The sequence below is a fragment of the Equus asinus genome, chromosome 3, assembly GCF_041296235.1.
Source record: "Equus asinus isolate D_3611 breed Donkey chromosome 3, EquAss-T2T_v2, whole genome shotgun sequence".
Lineage (NCBI taxonomy): Eukaryota > Metazoa > Chordata > Mammalia > Perissodactyla > Equidae > Equus > Equus asinus.
This window is the reverse complement of record NC_091792.1, coordinates 125,989,881-126,009,565: the sequence shown is the minus strand read 5'-3', so window position 1 is coordinate 126,009,565 and position 19,685 is coordinate 125,989,881. Positions and strand designations below refer to the sequence as shown.

The 19,685-nt window shown below is 34.6% G+C and overlaps 1 protein-coding gene across 3 annotated transcripts in view; it reads left to right on the top strand.

Annotated features, from left to right (window-relative positions):
- GUF1 (GTP binding elongation factor GUF1) overlaps positions 1-19,685 on the top strand; it is a 37,004-nt gene that overhangs the window by 2,196 nt on the left and 15,123 nt on the right. For all 3 annotated transcript variants that reach the window (XR_011502245.1, XM_070505957.1, XM_014857143.3), the window contains exons 2-15: positions 452-563; positions 711-859; positions 1,138-1,218; positions 2,736-2,813; positions 3,841-3,924; positions 7,612-7,676; positions 8,188-8,391; positions 9,756-9,895; positions 11,048-11,171; positions 11,534-11,666; positions 12,481-12,624; positions 13,591-13,724; positions 16,603-16,704; positions 18,866-18,985. Coding sequence is in view for 2 of the 3 variants with exons in the window: in XM_070505957.1 (XP_070362058.1) it covers positions 452-563; positions 711-859; positions 1,138-1,218; positions 2,736-2,813; positions 3,841-3,924; positions 7,612-7,676; positions 8,188-8,391; positions 9,756-9,895; positions 11,048-11,171; positions 11,534-11,666; positions 12,481-12,624; positions 13,591-13,724; positions 16,603-16,704; positions 18,866-18,985 (1,670 nt within the window). In the remaining variant the exon portion in view is untranslated. The remainder of the gene's footprint in view (positions 1-451; positions 564-710; positions 860-1,137; positions 1,219-2,735; positions 2,814-3,840; positions 3,925-7,611; positions 7,677-8,187; positions 8,392-9,755; positions 9,896-11,047; positions 11,172-11,533; positions 11,667-12,480; positions 12,625-13,590; positions 13,725-16,602; positions 16,705-18,865; positions 18,986-19,685) is intronic.

The window sequence follows — 19,685 nt, the reverse complement described above, 5'->3', positions numbered from 1 at the left end:
AAATAGATCTGACTCTGGTGATTAAATATATGATAAGGGCAGAGAGTTTCCTTTTTTATTTTCAGCCTGAAGAGGTTTTGTTAGACCAGCTCCTCTAAGGCTGTTCAGGAATTTTAGGTATCTTGTGTTCTCCGTTCATGAAAATAAACTCAGTTCCACATTGGTCCTCTTAGTGGTGGAAATATTATAAGGAACTTTTACTTAGCTGTATCCTCCCCTTTGACAATGAAACTAATGTATTTGGTGAGTCCTCTTGTAATCCATTGCTTGTAATATGAGATTAGCCATACATCTCTTTATTGTTAGAGGAATAATGGAATAATATGAACAATGTAAATTCTATAAATGAAATTGTCTAGAGAAGGCTAAAAGAATATTCTTTGAATTAGTATACTTGTTTCATATTGTACAAAATGTATACTCAAATGTAATATTTCTCCTCCCTTTCTAGGAAAAAATTGACATGTCTAGATTCCCTGTTGAAAATATTAGAAATTTCAGTATCATTGCACATGTGGATCATGGCAAAAGTACTTTAGCTGACAGGCTCCTGGAACTAACAGGTATTTTCGTTTTATATTATATATTTAATGGCAATGAGTAACTGGTAATTACTTTTACCATGCTTGTTAAAATTTTGATTTTAATTTTATGTGCAGTATTGTCTCTTTCTAAAAGCGCATAGAAATATCACGTGTTTCCATTTATAGGGACAATTGATAAAACAAAGAATAATAAGCAAGTTCTTGATAAATTGCAAGTGGAACGAGAAAGAGGAATCACTGTTAAAGCACAGACAGCGTCTCTCTTCTATAATCATGAAGGAAAGCAGTACCTTTTAAATCTCATTGATACACCGGTAAGTTTAATATTAATTTTGTCTCTGTTGTTAAAGTCAGCCTTGTACTAATAGTACAGACAAATTCTTATTTAGTTTTTGAACTGAACATTAAACACTTAACTTTGCTTTTTGTTTTCTCAGTTCCCTTATGTTAGTGTAAGTTGATTCACAAGCGCAGGCTAAAAAAAGAAAGCTACTGATTTTTTATCAGGTGGAATCAGTAGATTTGCCATAATGCCCCTCCCTAGAAAATTTGTTGCTGACATTTAGAGGTATCAATATTTTTTGTTTTTCAGGGCCATGTTGATTTCAGTTATGAAGTATCCAGGTCACTCTCTGCTTGCCAGGGTGTTTTACTTGTGGTTGATGCAAATGAGGTAGGTACTTTTCATTTTATATGATTGACTCTTCTGTAGTTTCAAGATGTTTTCTTTAAAATGTGTTTTAGAAGCAGAATTTTTCTGTTTGGAAAAAATAGGATTTATGTATTACTTAACCAAAATCATATACTTTTTTCAAATAAAATTTGAAGTTTTATTACACTAAAGCATTCTGTGAAATTGACTAGTTCATCTTTTAAAATTTTTAAGCTGATCAGAGGACTTGTTCAAGAGATTGTTGTAGTTTTTACTGAAGTACAATGTCATTCATACATCCTACCAGAAAACTCAATTTTTAGCAGTTCTTAATCAGCAGTTCTCATATCAATTTTCAGCAGAACTTGAAAATAAATCTTTAGTGTGTGTTTTTTTTTAAAAAAGATTTTATTTTTACTTTTTCTCCCCAAAGCCCCCCGGTACATAGTTGCATATTTTAGTTGTGGGTCCTTCTAGTTGTGGCATGTGGGATGCTGCCTCAGCATGGCTAGTTGAGCGGTGCCATGTCCGCGCCCAGGTTCTGAACCGGTGAAACCCTGGGCCGCCGAACTGGAGTGCGCGAACTTAACCCACGGGGCCGGTCCCAGATCTTTAGTTTTCAGGTCATTTGGGGTGATTTTAAGGTAATAGTTTGGGAAGTGTTAGGTTTAAAGAACTATGTAGATAATAGTATGAGGTTCTTTTGTGGCATAAACATAATCATAAAAACATATTCAGCAGATGACCATATAAGAGCTATGATACAGTATTTAAAGTAAACTTTTGATTTATTTCAGTTTCTCACAAACTCTTCATTCAAAACCCAAAGGTGTTTTTTTTTTTATTGTGTTAAACTTTCCCTGATCCTATCAGGGAAGGTCAGTCTCTACCTTATATACATGGTAGTGGGCTTTATAAACTGCATCATGTGACTCTGTCCTCTAGTAGGCTTTGATGATCTTAAGAGTTCATGTTTCACTTTTGTGTCTTCAAAGCCTAACATAGTCCTCTTCAAATTAATGCTTCCTCAACTGAAAGAAATTTTCACAGGAAATGATCCAGATGCATGGAAGTATAGACACCGTAGTTTGCTTTATACCTCTGCTTTTGTTGAAGATGTGTGGAATGTTTTTGAGTTACATTTGGGGTTACGCTTCCAAGAATTCAACCAAGCTTGGATTGAAAGGCCTATGATGGTTGTGCATGTACTGAACATCTACAGACTTTCTTTTCTAGTCATTATTCCCTAAATGATACAGTATAACAACTATTTTCATGGTGTTTACATTGTGTTAGGTGTTATAAGTGATTTAGAGATGATTTAAAGCATATGGGAGGATGTGCATAGGTTATATACAAATTCCTTTGGCAGATACCAAAGGACTTGGGCATTCTCGGATTTTAGTATCCCTGGGGGGCAGGTGGGGGGGGGGTGGAGGTGGTCCAGGAACCAATCAGCAGATACTGAGGGACGACTGTACAAGTTTTGTGATAGACTGGAATGATTATCTCAGTATCTTGTGTCTTGATATTTCCAGGGTATTCAAGCCCAAACTGTAGCAAACTTCTTTCTTGCCTTTGAAGCACAGCTGTCAGTAATTCCAGTTATAAACAAGGTAATTACAATGAGAAAGCAATGCTGTAATTTTATTTTCTAAAAGTATATTTAGTGTTTGGATATCAAGCGTACTTTTTTCGGGGGCGGGGGGTGAAGAAGATTGGCCCTGAGCTAACGTCTGTGCCAGTCTTCCTCTATTTTTGTGTGTGGGTTGCTGCCACAGCATGGCTTGATGAGCTATATGTAGGTCCGCACCCAGAATCAGAACTGGTGAACCCCAGGCCGCTGAAGCAGAGCACATGAATTTAAACACTACGCCGCCAGGCCAGCCCCATCAAGGGTACTATTTTTTATATGAGGGATCTTCAACTATTTATTAAATATATTGGTAGAATTTATTTCTTTGAGTTGCCTGTAATAGAATTGCAACTAAACTCCTGTTCCCTTTCATGTCATTGAGAAGATCGTCTCCTTGAATTACATGGAGTGATGGAGGACTCTTTCTCTAGGAAAAGGATGTATGGTGGCCAAAATGTCTGTTATGCTAAACTGTATAACTATGTCTATGAAAAGAAAAGGAGCATATGATCTAAGAGGAAACAATAAAACAACAGTTAAATGCTAAACTGAGCACTGTTTGATAAATTTCAACTTTTACATATTAAAATTAATGAATTAAGAATCTTAATTTAAAAGTCTGTGTTGCATTCAATGATACTTTTGATATTGGAGTTTAAGTTTAAAAGAAGCCAGGTTGCCCTTAGGTAAGTCAGTTTGTTGTTATAAGTTATATCTAATTTATAAAATCAGTTTACCTGGTGTTAATTGATAAACTGTTACTGAACTCTTCTACTGCCTTGAGTAGCTGTCTAAATTTTTTGCATGCTCTGCTTTCTACCCTCTATTTTTCAGTGGCCATGCTTATTAAAATTGTATTGCCCATATGCAGATTATTTTAATACTTTGGGAAAAAAATCATAAGGGGTCACGTTAAAAGCTGGTATGCTTTCAACTATCTCTATATACTATTAATACGTACTACAGTCTATATTTTATATTAAGACATAATGAAATTTTTTTTTAAGATAGATCTGAAGAATGCTGATCCTGAAAGGGTTGGAAAACAAATTGAAAAGGTGTTTGATATTCCAAGTGATGAATGTATTAAGGTAAATAACTTTATTTTGAAGACTCAGTTATACTTTTAAAAATCTCAGTTAGTCTGTCTATGTGCAATTTCATACTATTTGATAGCTTATTATTATATATTATTTTTATAGTTTTAAAAATTCTTTTTACTAATATTTCATTTGCTCCTCACCAAAAATCCTTTTTATATAGTTAGAACAGATGGGAATTTTTCTTCTGATACAGTTGAGACAAGGAATGCTCAAAGATGTTATCATGTTCTTATGATTACAGATCTAGTTAGCTAATGTGCCAGGACTCAAACATAGGCTTTCTGAAACTAATTGCAGTATTATTTCTTTTATTCTATTTTGCTTCTATGAAAATATTCTTGAAGAGCAGGTTGAAACTGATTTTAAGGCATTTGTATGCATCATTCTTGGAATTGACAAAGAGCTTTTATGTTATGTTTTTTTTTGTTGTTTTTTTCCTGGTGAGGAAGATTCTCCCTGAGGTAACATCCATCGCCAATCTTCCTCTTTTTCTGCTTGAGGACAATTAGCTTTGAGCTAACATCTGGGCCAGTCTTCCTCTACTTTCCGTATATGGGATGCCTCCACAGCATGGCTGATGAGTGGAGTAGGTCCGTGCCTGGGATCGGAACCTGTGAACCCTGGGCTACCAAAGCAGAGGGTGTGGAACTTTAACCACTCAGCCACGGGGCCAGCCCCGACAAAGCTTTTTAATAAAAGAGCTAGCTATAGTAATAATCTTAGAAAACAATAGTTTTCTTTTTTTTAATATCAGAGTCGATTCTATTTTAAATTTGAGTTTTTTATTTACCTTTTAAAGATAGTTTAGGTGTTAAATAGTCACAGCCAGACTGTGCTGCGTGCTTGTATCGTATGTCACTACAACTATGTAAAGTTTAGTTTCTACTTTCGATCTCGTTTGATTTTTGAAAAAGCAAGTTTCAGGTGATGAACTGCTTTTTTGTTTGTTTGTTTAACCTTAACACCGTGGATGATTACATACAATTTGGTAATAACTGAAAAAGCAATAGTTTTCTTTCTTGGATATATACATAGAATTTAATGGTTATTATTATGAAGAGGGACATCATTTCATAAGGCATTTCTGAAATGACTGTTTCATAACTTAGATTGTGTTGTGTTGAAGTATAATTATTCTGATTTTAATAAGTCTTTACAAAATTTTTCAGATACTTACGTGATATGTGCCAGCTAGGGGCACAGCAGTGAACAGGACAGGCAAGACCCCTTCTCATTGTGTTTATATTCTACTTGGAGAGGTGGTCATTAAATAAGTAAAGAAAAAAGTCAGCATAGTAATTTTTGAATGAGACAGATATTGTCAAGGAAATTCATTCAATGAATTGTATTGTTCTAGGTGGAATACCATACTTAACAAAGAAAAACTCTTTTTTCTCAGAGAGATGCTGTGATGTAGAGTAACTTAGGGAAGTCCTCTTTGATGAACTGAGACCTGAGAGAATGAAGAGTTGGGAGAAACGCATTCCAGGAAGAGGAAAGAGCAAATGTAAAGGCTTGGCATGTTTGGCATGTTCAAGAAACAGAGAGGCAAATTAGATGAGGTGGCTTTGTGGGGTAGGCAGGAATGAAGGCATGCTGGGACTCTTGCTGTGCTAAAGAGTTTGAAAATTATTCTAAAATAACGAAAGAGTTTTAAATGAAGAGAGGAACATAAACTGATCATTCAGGTTCTGTTATAGAGAATGAATTAGAAAAGGATAAGAAGGGATACAGGGAAACCAGCTTGCAGTGATAGCCCAGGTGCAAAATGGTGGTGGCCGAGAAAGTCATGGTGAGGTTGGAGAAGTGGGCAAATTTGCTGTATATTTTGTAGATAACAATACATTTCCTGGTTGGTTACATGTAAGGAAGTGAAATAAAGGGAAGAATCAAGGAGGCTTTGGGTTTGAGCAACTGGTTGATAATATGGAGAGGACTTGGGGAGCAACAGATATGGGAGGAAAATAAAAAGCTCTGTTTTGGACATAGTGGGTTTGCAGTGTCTATTAGACATCCAAAGTCTGGATATTGGATAAATCTACAATTCAGACATTCATGGAGAGGGCTGAGTCAGAGATAGATATTTAGGAGTCTCTATATGTGGTATTGAGGCCAGGGAAGTGGAAGGGGTTTCCTAGGGAGAAAGTGTAGGTAAAAAAGAGGTCCTAGAAGTCACACTATATTGTTGTCAGTTTTTTGGATGTTACGAGTAAGAACTTGAGAAGGATTAGAGGGAATACGATTCGGGATAGAAGCATGGAAGGATTGAATTTTCAAAGTGGGAATAATTCTCGGATGGTAACAAGAGAGAAGGCAAAGAGGTTGTGGGTATAAGTGCAGATATATCTGATATTTGGTTAAGGCAGTGGTTGATGTCTTCTGTTTCCTTCAGAGGCAAAGTCATCAACTGAGAGTGAATTGGCCAGAGGGGAAAATGTGGGAATTGAAAAAGAAAGTGATGTGAAATATCTTACTGAGTGGTAATGTGAATTTACTAGGGGATGTGTTCTGGGACTGCCAGGAAGTGTTAATTGTCCATTGAGATCTGTGGTCATGAATTCACAAGAAACTAAGCAGACGAGTAACTTGACTTTTCTCCTGTAATGTTAAGCTGCTCTGATTACAGGCATAGAAAAAGCACATAGTTGGATGCAGTCACACTTGAAGTTGTACCAGTTGCTTATGATAGGGAGAGAACAGAAAGTAATTGAACAGAGGAATGCCGTATAGTGGACCTTGGAGTCTCATCTATGAGAGGATGAAAAGGAGGAGGCAGGAGTCTAATTGATAGTGACAAAAAGTAGTACGTTCAGTGGATTAGAGGTAGTGATCTTAAAGGATTGTTGCAAAGAAGTCTAGAATCTAGAGCATTGGTTCTCATTAGGGGGTAGTTTTGCCTCACAGGAAACATTTGGCAATGTCTGGAGACATTTTTTGTTGTCACAAATTGGGGTTGGGTGCTACTGGCGTCTTGTGGGTAGATGAGATTCCATGGATGCTGTTACACATCCTACAATGCACACAGCAGCCCCTCACACAAAGAATTCTCCAGCCCAAAATGTCATTAGTGCTGAGCTGAGAAACTGATCCAGAAGGAGTTTGAAGGGTAAGAGCCAGTATTCAGGGAATGGGTTTTGAAATCAGGATTTCAGAGACAGTCCGATTATTGGTGATGACAAAGGTCAGTCATGCACATGTGTTTTCAATCCTTTGGCTTGCTTTTTCACTGAGAACAATAGTCATAACATGCCTTATAGTTACCTGTATGCCATCCATTATATTGTTTATTTTCTCCACACAGCAACCTTAAGATTTAGGCACGGTATGAATAATCACTTCATTTATAAGATGAGGAACTTGAAGCTCAAAAAAATATTTATTGGTCAAAGTCATACACTCCATGCAGAGTCATGATTGTTACCCAGATATTTAGAGCTCTGTACTTTCAATACCATAAGCAGAATGCTTTTCCAATTTAATCCAAGAACAATAAAATCACCTAACTGGACATCCATCAGTATACTGTATGCTTTGTGCTTCCCTTTAGTATGTTCTTCAAACAAATTGATAACTGTTAGAATTCTTTCTTTTTTGTGATCATAAAGCTCAGTCACCAGGACAGAAAAGTAGAGTCTTAACTTGAAATGTTTATTTTTTTCACATATATATTTTTAGATTTCTGCTAAACTTGGAACAAATGTTGAAAGTGTTCTTCAGGCGGTCATCGAAAGAATACCCCCGTAAGTATTTTGCTATTTTTATACTATTTGTTTATCTTTAATAGCAGAAAGACCATAAATTTGATTGTTATTTTAGTTCAGTAGCTATGGCAAATATACACTTGTGGTCAGTGAGAATAAATTTTTATTTATTTTTAGTAATGAAGGTGAATAAAGTAGAGAAAAACAAAAGACAAAGATGGTAGGGGATTTCTTCTTAAAAATCATCGTAAGAAAGAGACTTGACTGCATTGGCAATTATTGTTCTTTGCTTTAATACTGAACAAATATATTTCATGTTTCATCAGTAATTTTATAGTGGTCATTTATTTAAAACTCAAGGTTGAATTTGAACTGATATACAAATAGGCATCATACCTTATTTTATAGAAAGGTCCTATTTTGGCTGTCAGTTACCAAGCTTTCTCAAGTGCTAGGGTAAGTTAAGTATAATATTTGAGTTAAAAAATAGGCATTTTATTAATTTTTTAATTTGTTCTGAGTGTATATATTTTTTACTTATTTTTAATAGTCCTAAAGTGCATCGAAAAAATCCCTTGAGAGCTTTGGTATTTGACTCCACCTTTGACCAGTATAGGGGTGTGATAGCCAATGTAGCGCTGTTTGATGGAGTGGTTTCCAAAGGAGATAAAGTTGTATCTGCACATACTCAAAAGACATATGATGTTAATGAAGTGGGAATCCTGAATCCTAATGAGCAGCAAACTCATAAACTGTAAGTAATCTGCATTAGTAGTTAAAATACACTTGTATGGGTTTCTCTGCCTTTCTCAACTCAGTATGCTTAGAATGATGCCAATTTAGCAACTTCGAAAAAAACCCATAACCTGGTTATTTAATGCCTCTATAGTGAATGCTCTTTCAGAAGGAATCTCATGTATAGAGGACAGTAGAAATTTGATATTTTTTTTTATTCCTTTTGACTAGTCCTAACTAATTTTATGATCTGATGCAGATTGGGTCCTATACGTAATGTATTTGATGAGACAATAAAAGAGACAGTTCCTTCACTCATATCCATATCCCTACTGGATATCAATGTTGACCTTTAATTCTTCTATAATTAGAGTTTTCAACATAAAAGTAGTGAAGAAAATTTGATAATTCTTTAGTGTGGAATTCACACTAAAGGTGGTAAAACTGTAACTAAAATTCATGGCATGTGGGGTAGGCAAGGTAGTATGCATTCCAAAAGCTGAGTTCTGAGTTCACTTATAAAACAAGTATTTATTGTGTGCCTAATCCATCAATACTCCAGGTACTGATGAGATAAATCGCCTGTAGGTACATAGCTGGAGCTTATTAAGGGTTTTGTTTTCTTATCTGTAGAAATTGAGATATTGAACCAGGTGACTATATAAGTCACACTTGATAGTTTAATGTTGTTTTTATGTTTTAAACTAGCACTGTTTTGCTCATTACATTTTTTATTTAATTGTGAGTCAGTCTGTTTTATTTTAATTTTACTCAAATATTTGTAAAGTCTGTCTATTCTGCCACATATATCATATATTGACCATTACTGCATCTTCAGTTAAGATTCTTGTACCTTATCCTAAATGTAAATTGTTTGTTATCATGTAGGAAATTTGCTTTAAAAAAATTAAAACTCTGAAATCTTGGGATTTGCTCTTTTCCTATAAGAGGAACGTCAAAATAGATGTCAGATTTGTTGAGAGTTCATTTTTCTACTTGGTTAAAAATTTATCTTTTTTAAAGCACATTTGTAACAATTCACTAATAAAATAGTCATTACAAGAAGTATTTTGTGTTTCTGTACTTATCAGTTTCTCTGTGTTTACATTATATTTCAGAAGCTATTGTGTAAAATGCAAAGGGGGGCAGAGCCATGAAGAAGGCCTTGGGCTTGTGTTGTAGAGGCCCTTGGTAAAGGATTGTAAAGCATGGTATGTTCTGCTGACAGTCCTTAGAGTTGAGCGTTGATATGTAGCACTTACTTTCAGTCTGGTGAGGTTTTATTTGGAAAGGGTGATCATTTCCTGGAAAGGTCAAACTGATTGTGAGTGTGCACTTGAAACGTTAAAGCAGTAAATATTTCCATATGACAATTTTATTTAGATATGCAGGACAGGTGGGCTATCTGATTGCTGGGATGAAAGATGTCACTGAAGCACAAATAGGAGACACATTATATTTACATAAACAACCAGTGGAGCCCTTGCCTGGGTTTAAATCAGCGAAACCAATGGTATTTGCAGGTGAGGAGCTCACAAATTCAGAGGATGAGGGCCAATTGATTGTGTAAATTAAAATATAAATTACTGGAAATACTTATTTTAAATAAGAGCTAATTCCAGAATACTGTTTGTTTTTTTGTGTGCTATTTAATATCAGTATGCTGAAATTTTATGTGGGAGATCATTTTCTACATTTTTTTAAGACATTTAAGTAATAAGCTATTAAGAAACAAGCTCCTTGATACATAGAAGAGCATAGTAATATGAACTTGAACCTTCGTGTTTCCCTAGAGAGTAGGTCATTATATTTGAAATAGTTTTCTAAATAAGATGGTTTTATTACCAGTTATCAGTGGACATTTACTGAGTGCCTTCCTCTTTGCTGGTCTTTCTTTAATATTGTACTAGTGTAGACATGGCAGAGAATAGTGTCACCTCACGTGTGTCTAACTTCACAGCCTTTTTCTTCTGTGTGGTATTACAGACATTTGAAAGAGGAACACCTAATTGAAGGTCATCCAGTTTTTCTGTGCTGAGTATCCAGCCAGTCCTCATTTTTCTCCCTTTAGTATCTCCCATTGGGAATTATGAACTTGGTTTACCCTCCAGTTTAGGCAAAGTCATTCATTTGGATTTTGGAAGACTTGAGAAGAAAGAATCTGATGAGTCAGTAACTTCTTAGTTTTTGTCAGTGAATTGAAAAAAGCAGAATTTATATTTGATTTTAATGGATAATCTGCTCTAGAGAATTAAGAATTCAGTGTAGTTTTCATTTCTACTGTTGTTTATCTACTGATAGAGTTTCATTTGTGGATGTGGAATGTCTTGCACTTTTGTTTCTTGAACTAAACACAATGTATTTTCCTAATAGACCTAATTCCCATGCCTCTTTTTGTTTTCTCTGTATTTTTGCAAAAGCATAAAAATGTCACTTGGGGTGTGAATCTAGATTCACACTTAAATTTATTAAGGCTATGAAACTTGCAAGATACTTTGAAGCCAGTGTAACTTAATATTCATAGCCTTTTAAGCAAGCCAGTATTTTGGTCAGTGAAATATAGGAAAGTAATTCAAAAGCTAGATGATTAATTTTGAACTGGGCATCATTATATATTAACTTAGTTCTGTAGGCAACTTTTCACATGTGATAATTAGAAATCATTGTGTCCCCAGGAATGTACCCTGTAGATCAATCTGAATATAATAATCTGAAGAGTGCTGTAGACAAACTGACTTTAAATGATTCCAGTGTGACAGTTCATCGGGATAGTAGCCTTGCCCTAGGTGCTGGCTGGAGGTAAGATTCAGTTGCATAGTAGGGTCCCATTTTTATTGAAAAGTAAAGTTTAAATGATTTATTGCTCTTGAACATTTCTGAAGATAAATTCATATTAGTATAACGTGAACTAAAACAATTAATGTCTGTCTGTTTCACACTATAGATTCATATTTTATGGGTAAGTTTTATAGTGATTTTAAATAGAATCCAAATGGAAGAATTGTATCTTTCTCAGTGAAATTATGCTAGCATTTAATTATGATGTGAATGCTCAAAGACTTTCAATTCCACCTCTCCCCTACAAAGTAACAATATATTTATCAAAGAAAATAGAGCCCATGGGACATAAATATTTTGGAGTTTGGCTTTTTCTCCCCCAGGTTGGGATTTCTTGGACTTCTGCATATGGAAGTTTTCAACCAGCGACTAGAGCAGGAATATAATGCTTCTGTTATCTTGACAACCCCTACTGTTCCATATAAAGCTGTTCTTTCATCAGCAAAATTGATAAAGGTACTGTTGTGAACCAGCATACAAGGGAAAAATAAATGTGTGTGTACATGTATGCAAAATGCAAGAGAAACTTTTTAGTATACAAGTAGCTGACTGGCTACTAAAACTAAATATGTCTTGATTAGTCATAGTAAAAGTTGAATTACCTTATGAATAATGATGGAGAAGCTACTTGAGAACTAATTTATGCAATATTTTTCTGAACCAGGTAAAATCTCCACATTATCAATACTTGTCTGTTACTGAGGGTAAAAAATAGAGTTAGTACTGAAAATACTGTTCTACATCCAGCAGAGAGATGAAGAATATAGTTTTGGTTATAAATAATTTATCTTATGAAAAGTAAAGCTTTCATTCCTACATGGCTGTAGGAGATTTCAGATTTCAAGTTAATGATAGAGACCATATTCCCTCTAAGTGGCAGTCTATTCATTTTAAACAAGTATTAACTTTGGGACTGTAAATATTTTCCAACAAAATTAATTTAGGAAACTAATTATAATCCCTTATAAGGGGCAGATTAAAATGTATTCTTAGGTCATACTATTTTTAAATGGTACATGAAATGGGTTTAGTAAACGTCAATAACCAGAATACATTACTTATTAATAAATGTTAAATGATTATAATTGGAGAGTTTTCTTAATCAAAAGCATGTTAAGATAGTATTCTAACCTTTCAGAATTCTTTTGTTTTTATTCCAACAAATTTAGTAACAATAAATTCTAGCATGTACTATAAATTAAAGGAAATTTAAAAACATGGTAATAATTAAGACTTCTTTTTAACTATTGGTGTCTTTTCATATTTTTAGGAATATAGAGAAAAGGAAATTACAATCATCAATCCTGCACAATTCCCTGATAAGTCAAAAGTAACAGAATATTTGGAGCCAGTTGTTTTGGGCACCATTATCACACCAGATGAATATACTGGAAAAATAATGATGCTTTGCCAGGTATAAATATAATACAATTTAATACAAAAGTAAGTTTTAGTTCTCTCAAACAGTGCTTCCCAGCTCAGGTTTTGAAAGATTTCTCTCTGCAGAGCACATTGAATTTAATAAGAAATTTTCATAAAGATCTGTACATATGGAGAGAGAGAGAGATCTATATCTATACCTGTAGATGTAGACACACATACTTTTAAAAATTATTTTGATTTTAAATAAGAAAAATAGAGCCAGAATTTTTGATCATCTGTGTTAGTTTACTGCATTGATATTTTAGCCCAAAGGAAAGAAACTGGATGCTTATTTATCCTGAATAGCTAAAGTGTAATTTGTTTTAGCCTTTTTGAGTAGTTGAAGTTCAATATAGTTTGAAAGGTAATTATAATACTTCAGAGACCTTTGATTGAAGGATATTCCCCGTTGTGCTTTAGGTTTTGCCACACTGTAATAATGATTTAATCCACAAATCAGATATAATCATATTCCTCAAAAAACACCTATTTGAAATACTCTGACACACACTGGAAAGAACCCTCAAATGATGACTAATAGACTTGAATTTTAATTCTGTTACCACAAGCTAGATTATTACTTTACTCAATCATTTAGTTTCCCTGGACCTAATTTCTTTATTTGTAAAACAAGAAATTACAACTTTGACTTTATCTGTAGTTAAATTTAATTTATTGTTAAATGAAAAACTGTATAATTAAAAAAGATAACATTATTAGATAAAGACAAAAGATTAAAAGCTTTGGTAGCAAGTATTCTGTAATTGAACTACGAAATGGTTCTCTCTGTATTAGGAATTGCTCGCAAGTTTTTACTAGACCATTAAAGAAATATTCTTTCGTTTTGCCCAGTCTTTATTAGAATTTGTAAGGAAATTTTAAAGTTTAATATCTGTATTCACTTTTAAATCATTATTTGACTAGATTATCATTAAACATATTTTTCTTTCCTTTTTAGGCTCGAAGGGCAGTTGAGAAGGATATGATGTTTATTGATCAAAATAGAGTTATGCTTAAATATCTCTTCCCTTTGAATGAAATTGTGGTGGATTTTTATGATTCACTGAAATCCTTGTCTTCTGGATATGCTAGGTAAAAATTTAATGGGAAACTCGGATACCTGGACAATATTTTTGAAATATTGACCATCAAGAGTGCACTAATAACTTCACTTATTTAACAATCTCAGCTCTCTTGAAGACAGTTGAGAATCACACTCTAAGGCTAGAAGGCTTGGAGCAACATTACAAGTTTTACAGAGTGCTTGCAATTTGCTTATGGGAGAATGAGTTCCTTTGATTCATCAAACTCTTACCCTCTTAATGAAAAAATTTTAGTGCCCTCTTCACAAAAAGAGTTGTATTCCTCCTGTCTGTTGATTAAGAATTAGACATAATTTCAAAAAGCTACTCTGACCTCAGTGGCACTTTTAAAATGTATTCATATGTTATGTAATCCTGGGAGCATCTGTATACCTTTGAAAAATAGAAGTACATACTTTGTATGTAAAAATGCTTAGTTGTGCCCCTTATGTTTGAACACTTTAATAACTCGGTCTTGCCAGGAATAAGTGGTCCACATCATGAAAACTATTGTCGTATCCCATAGGAGTACATGGAGGAACAGCCTAATAAAAGTGAAGGAAGAGTTAATATTAAATAACAAGTAAGGAACTTGGTGCATAGATTTGGGGATTATTTTTTCTTGGTGTAAATGACTTGATACCCTTAGTATCCTAAAGTCTATTACTGGATGGCGTATAATAGAGTATAAAGGAGATATAAAACACACTGAGGACGTGAAGGAGGAATGAGCATTCATGTCAGAACGCACACATGTATGTGCACAGGTGTTTAAACTGAACATTCGGAGAAAAATTCCAGTGTTTAAAGAGTATGCTACAGTATCTGGAAGATTATTAGCTTTATGAAATTAACTTTTCAGTGAAGAGGGCATAAATCTTTTTCTTTTCTTTTTTTTCTTTTAAAAGATTGGCACCTGAGCTAACATCTGTTGTCAATCTTTTTTTCCTTCTTCTTCTCCTGAAAGTCCCCCAGCACCTAGTTGTATCTTCTAGTTGTGGGATGTGGGACGCCGCCTCAGCGTGGCCTGATGAGCAGCGCTAGGTCCGCACCCAGGATCCGAACCAGCAAACCCCGGGCTACTGAAGCAGAACACGCGAACTTAACCACTCAGCCATGGGGCCTGCCTCTGTAACTCTTGATACCAAGGAATTTTACATCTATTTCTTTTGAGAATTTATTTTTTCTGCTTTGTCACTCATTTTTTCCTTCTGTGTCTTCTTTCAGAAAAAGTGGCAATGGAATTTAAAGTAAAATGAATTGAGGCAGCTTGTTGTTAAACAGTTACTATAGACAAAAGAATGATTACTAAGCTGAATGTTTATGAACATTTTTAACAAAAGTCTGTCGATTGTAGTTTGCTTTTGGGGACCACTTTCTCAGTTAAGTGGTCTTGAAGTCTTTTAGCTTGGAAACTTTGATATATTTCAAATTAAATGAGAGAACATGGTTTACTTTGAACTATGTAAAAATAAAATAATTCCAGCTTCCAAAATTAAGGTTCTTTTGTTCTTACATTCAAGATGGATGTTTTTCATATGCAGTCAATTCCTAACAAAACTTCATCGTAGTCCATGGCCTTCTAACCTAGGCCGTAGATCTTTCATGGATTGAGATCAGGAACAATTTCCCTGATCCTAAATGGCAAGAATCTACTGCAGCTGGGTCGGAAGGGGGATTCCTGTGTTATATAAAGATTGTAGTGAGGCTGCTTCTGTTACTTAACCAATAGAGCTGTTTGCCCTCAATCCCCCACTAGCCTTTTGGAGTTCTGAAGGTCTTCCCTGCATTTGAAGTACCCTGGAATGCTCGTGTTTTGAATAGAGGTTAGGTTTCCGTTGGGCTGGCTTGGAAACACAAAATTTTGGAGCGCAAAACATACTAAAGCTGTAAACAAGGTGAAAGTCTAGGGACTATGTTTTAGCTCTCTTTGTATTCTGCATAATACTTAATACGATGTCTTTCAGATAGTAAGTGCTTAATGATGTTTGTTGAAGAAAGAATGGATTTTAGCAACTTTAGGCAGTAATCTGGTTTTAGAGAGCATTGGTATCACTTCGTGACCTTCCTGCTGAAAACCTTTAGAAACCAAACGTATCTGCAACTCTAGGCACCAGTTTGTTTTAAAATTAAGACAATAGGAATACACACGTTCTTGTCCATAATCGAGAAGACATGTAAGCATAACTGAAATTTCCTTTCTCATTAGACTTTAGGTTTGTAAATTAAACTCTCGTTAAACATGTCTGTTTTAATTTCATTGTAAGCTTTGATCATATTGTTACTAGTAATAGCTGACACTAGGTGTTTGTATGTGCTAGACTAGGATCTCTATTTACTAGGCACAGGTCAAGTGCTTTACATGCATGAACTCATTTTATCCTCAAAAAAGCACTGTGAAGGTTCAAACTGAAGAGCTATATATGAAATCCAAAAATCTCACTTATTAATGGCTGTTTATCAATGCCATAGCATTTATTTAGCTGGTAATAAAAAACTGAATAGAAACCCAACTCATGAATCTGAGAATGAGTAGTTAGTATATACTACTTTATGCGGTCAGCCAGCTGCTGGGAGGGGACAGTAGGAAGGTGACATTTGCCTTCAGTGATCCGTTTTTGTAGACGGTGTACTAGTTTCTTTTCCTTCCTTCTATAGAGCATGTTCCAGTTGCTTTTGCCTCTCATTTCATAAATATAAAAAGATGAGGAAGTTGCTTTCTTACTGTGGTCACTTAGATCCATTCACCTGAAATGTACATGGACTGTTTTGATGGAAATAAAATAGGGGGGTATAGAACCGGGTAGCAAAGATTTGCAAAGAAAGAAAAATGTAATCTCTTGAGAAGTATAATGTTTATCTAACACTTGGACATTTTTCCCGTTCAGTTTTGATTACGAAGATGCTGGCTACCAGACTGCAGACCTTGTAAAAATGGATATTCTACTGAACGGAAATCTTGTAGAGGAGCTAGTAACTGTCATACACAAGTAAGTTGAATAGAAACTAATCATGGAGTATGAAAGGAACGACTTTTGACATGTTTTTATTTAACTATTGGTTGCTCATTTTTATTTGACAGCTACATTTTGAAAACTTTTAAAGGTAATTGATTAAATTTCCCTTTACTAGTTTTTCCTTCCATTCTTTTTCCATGCTTCTCTTTCCAAACTATAAAAATATGAAAGGAGAATAGAATTATGATAGCCAGAAAGAATAATGTTATGGAAAGAAATGTTGCCCTTGCTCATACAGGTAAGACAAAAGAAAATGGGTTTTAAACTTTATGTGAGATCTAGAATTGAGAAAATGTTTTTTATCTTCATAAAAAAATTTATAATAATGAAAAATGAAATACCCTACATGTTCAAGAAATAGCAGATTGGTTAACATAAATTATGGAGCACCTGGATAATAATCTATTATTTTAAACCATTAAAACTGTACTGTAGAGTAATACTTGGTGACTTAAAAAATGTTTGTTAACACCATGTCTTCCCAGACAAGGGAAACAATAGAAAGAATAAACAAATGGGACTTCATCGGACTAAAGAGCTTCTTCAAGGCAAGGGAAAACAGGATTGAAACAAAAAACAACCCACTAACTGGGAAAAAATATTTACAAGTCATATATCTGACAAAGGGTTAATCTCCATAATATATAAAGGACTCACACAACTCAACAACAAAAAATCAAACAGCCCGATCAAAGAATGGGCAGGGGACATGAACAGTCATTTCTTCAAAGAAGGTATATGGATGGCCACTAGGCACATGAAGAGATCCTTATCATCAGTGATCATCAGAGAAATGCAGATCAAAACTACACTAAGATATCACCTTACACCCATTAGAATGGCAAAAATAACACAAACAAAAAGTAACAAATGTTGGCGAGGTTGTGGAGAAAAAGGAACCCTCATACACTGCTGGTGGGAATGCAAGCTGGTGCAGCCACTATGGAAAACAGTATGGAGATTTCCCAAAAAATTAAAAATAGAAATACCGTATGACCCAGCCATCCAACTACTGGGTATCTATCCAAAGAACTTGAAATCAGCAATTCCAAAAGTCCCGTGCACCCCTATGTTCATTGCAGCATTATTTACAATAGCCAAGACATGGAAGCAACATAAGTGCCCATCAACTGATGATTGGATAAAGAAAATATAGTATATATATATACAATGGAATACTAAGCCAGAAAAAAGGATAAAATCACCCCTTCACAACAACATGGGTGGATCTTGAGGGAATTATGTTAAGTGAAATAAGCCAGATAGAGGAAGACAATCTATGTATGACTCCACTCATATGTAAGTTAAACATGTAGACGAAGAAAACAGATTAGTGGTTACCAGGGGAAAGGGGGGTAGGGGGTGGGCACAAAGGGTGAAGTGGTGTACCCACAACACGACTGACAAACAATAATGTACAACTGAAATTTCACAAGGTTGTAAACTATGATAATCTTAATAAAAAGTAAAAAAAAAAATCTATTAAATAAAAAGGTAGAATATATCATATACACTATGATCCAAACTGTAAAAAACATATAAATATGTATGCAGGAAATAACTAGAAGGATATATGTTTAACATAAACATTCTAAAATGTTTAATAGTTGGTTTTATATGGCTGAGGGGAAGGGCATCAAGAATGGGTTTTCTGGGACTGGCCTGGTGGCACAGCAATTAAGTTCACGTTCTGCTTCTCGGTGGCCCAGGGTTCACCAGTTCGGATCCCAGGTGTGGACATGGCACTGCATGGCATGCCATGCTGTGGTAGGTGTCCCATATAAAAAGTAGAGGAAGATGGGCATGTATGTTAGCTCAGGGCCAGCCTTCCTCAGAGAAAAGAGGATTGGCAGTAGTTAGCTCAGGGCTAATCTTCCTCAAAAAAAATAAATAAATAAAGGAATGGTTTTTCTTTTCAAATGTTTTTTTGTTCTAGATTTTCTATAATAGACCATGTTATTTTTGCAATCAGAAAAGTCATACATGATTCAGAGTAAGTGATATTGATGATAAATGTGTTCCATTTGAACCTCCTTAAGAAATCACCTTTATATTGATTATGCATATGGACTAGAAAGCTACTTTAAACATTCTTATTTATGATATGTAAATACTTGGATTTTGTCTGTCTCAGAGATAAAGCACACTCTGTTGGCAAAGCCATATGTGAACGTCTGAAGGATTCTCTTCCTAGGCAGCTATTTGAGATAGCAGTTCAAGCTGCTGTCGGAAGTAAAATCATTGCAAGAGAAACGTGAGTTGAAATTCATTCTTGTTCCTGGGTTGGTTTTAGAAATGATATACCTATAAAATGAAAGAATATTGAAAAATATAACTTAACATTGGCCTAAGCTTTATTCCTACTTGTAGAAACACTAATCTGACTCTTAATTCCATTAATTTAATTGATTGTTACTTTGAATTATGTAACACTTTTGGGTGATATTATTTATGGTTATTAATATAATGTATATGGTTTTGAGGAATTGCTTTTTTTCCACCCATTTATTGAATGGCTGTACTGGATTTCCTGGGTAAGGAATTTCTGTAAAGTTTTTATGGTTTTATACCTTCAAGTAGATTATAAGCTAATAGGAACTGAAACAAAAGGTTTTGGAGATATTCTTCCAAAAGACAAAATTAAACTGTGATTTTTACTTAAAGCATTTAATATCACTTTCTCAGGGCTAGTGAGGTTGTAAATCAGAAAGGTGAGAGAGTAATGCTATTATCATGTTAGGCTTTGCATTCTAGATTAGGGACCTCACGTGATATAGTAGACTTGGAACATAGGATAATTTGTGTAGGAAATGGGTCCTTTTCCTAAATTGTATAAATCAGAACATCGAATAAGCTGCTCTGTAACTAATAATATGTGTAGGAAGTATCCTGCAGCATTTCCCATTTCCTTTCCTTGATGAGCTTAAAACTTCTGGGAAATCAGAAGTATCTCC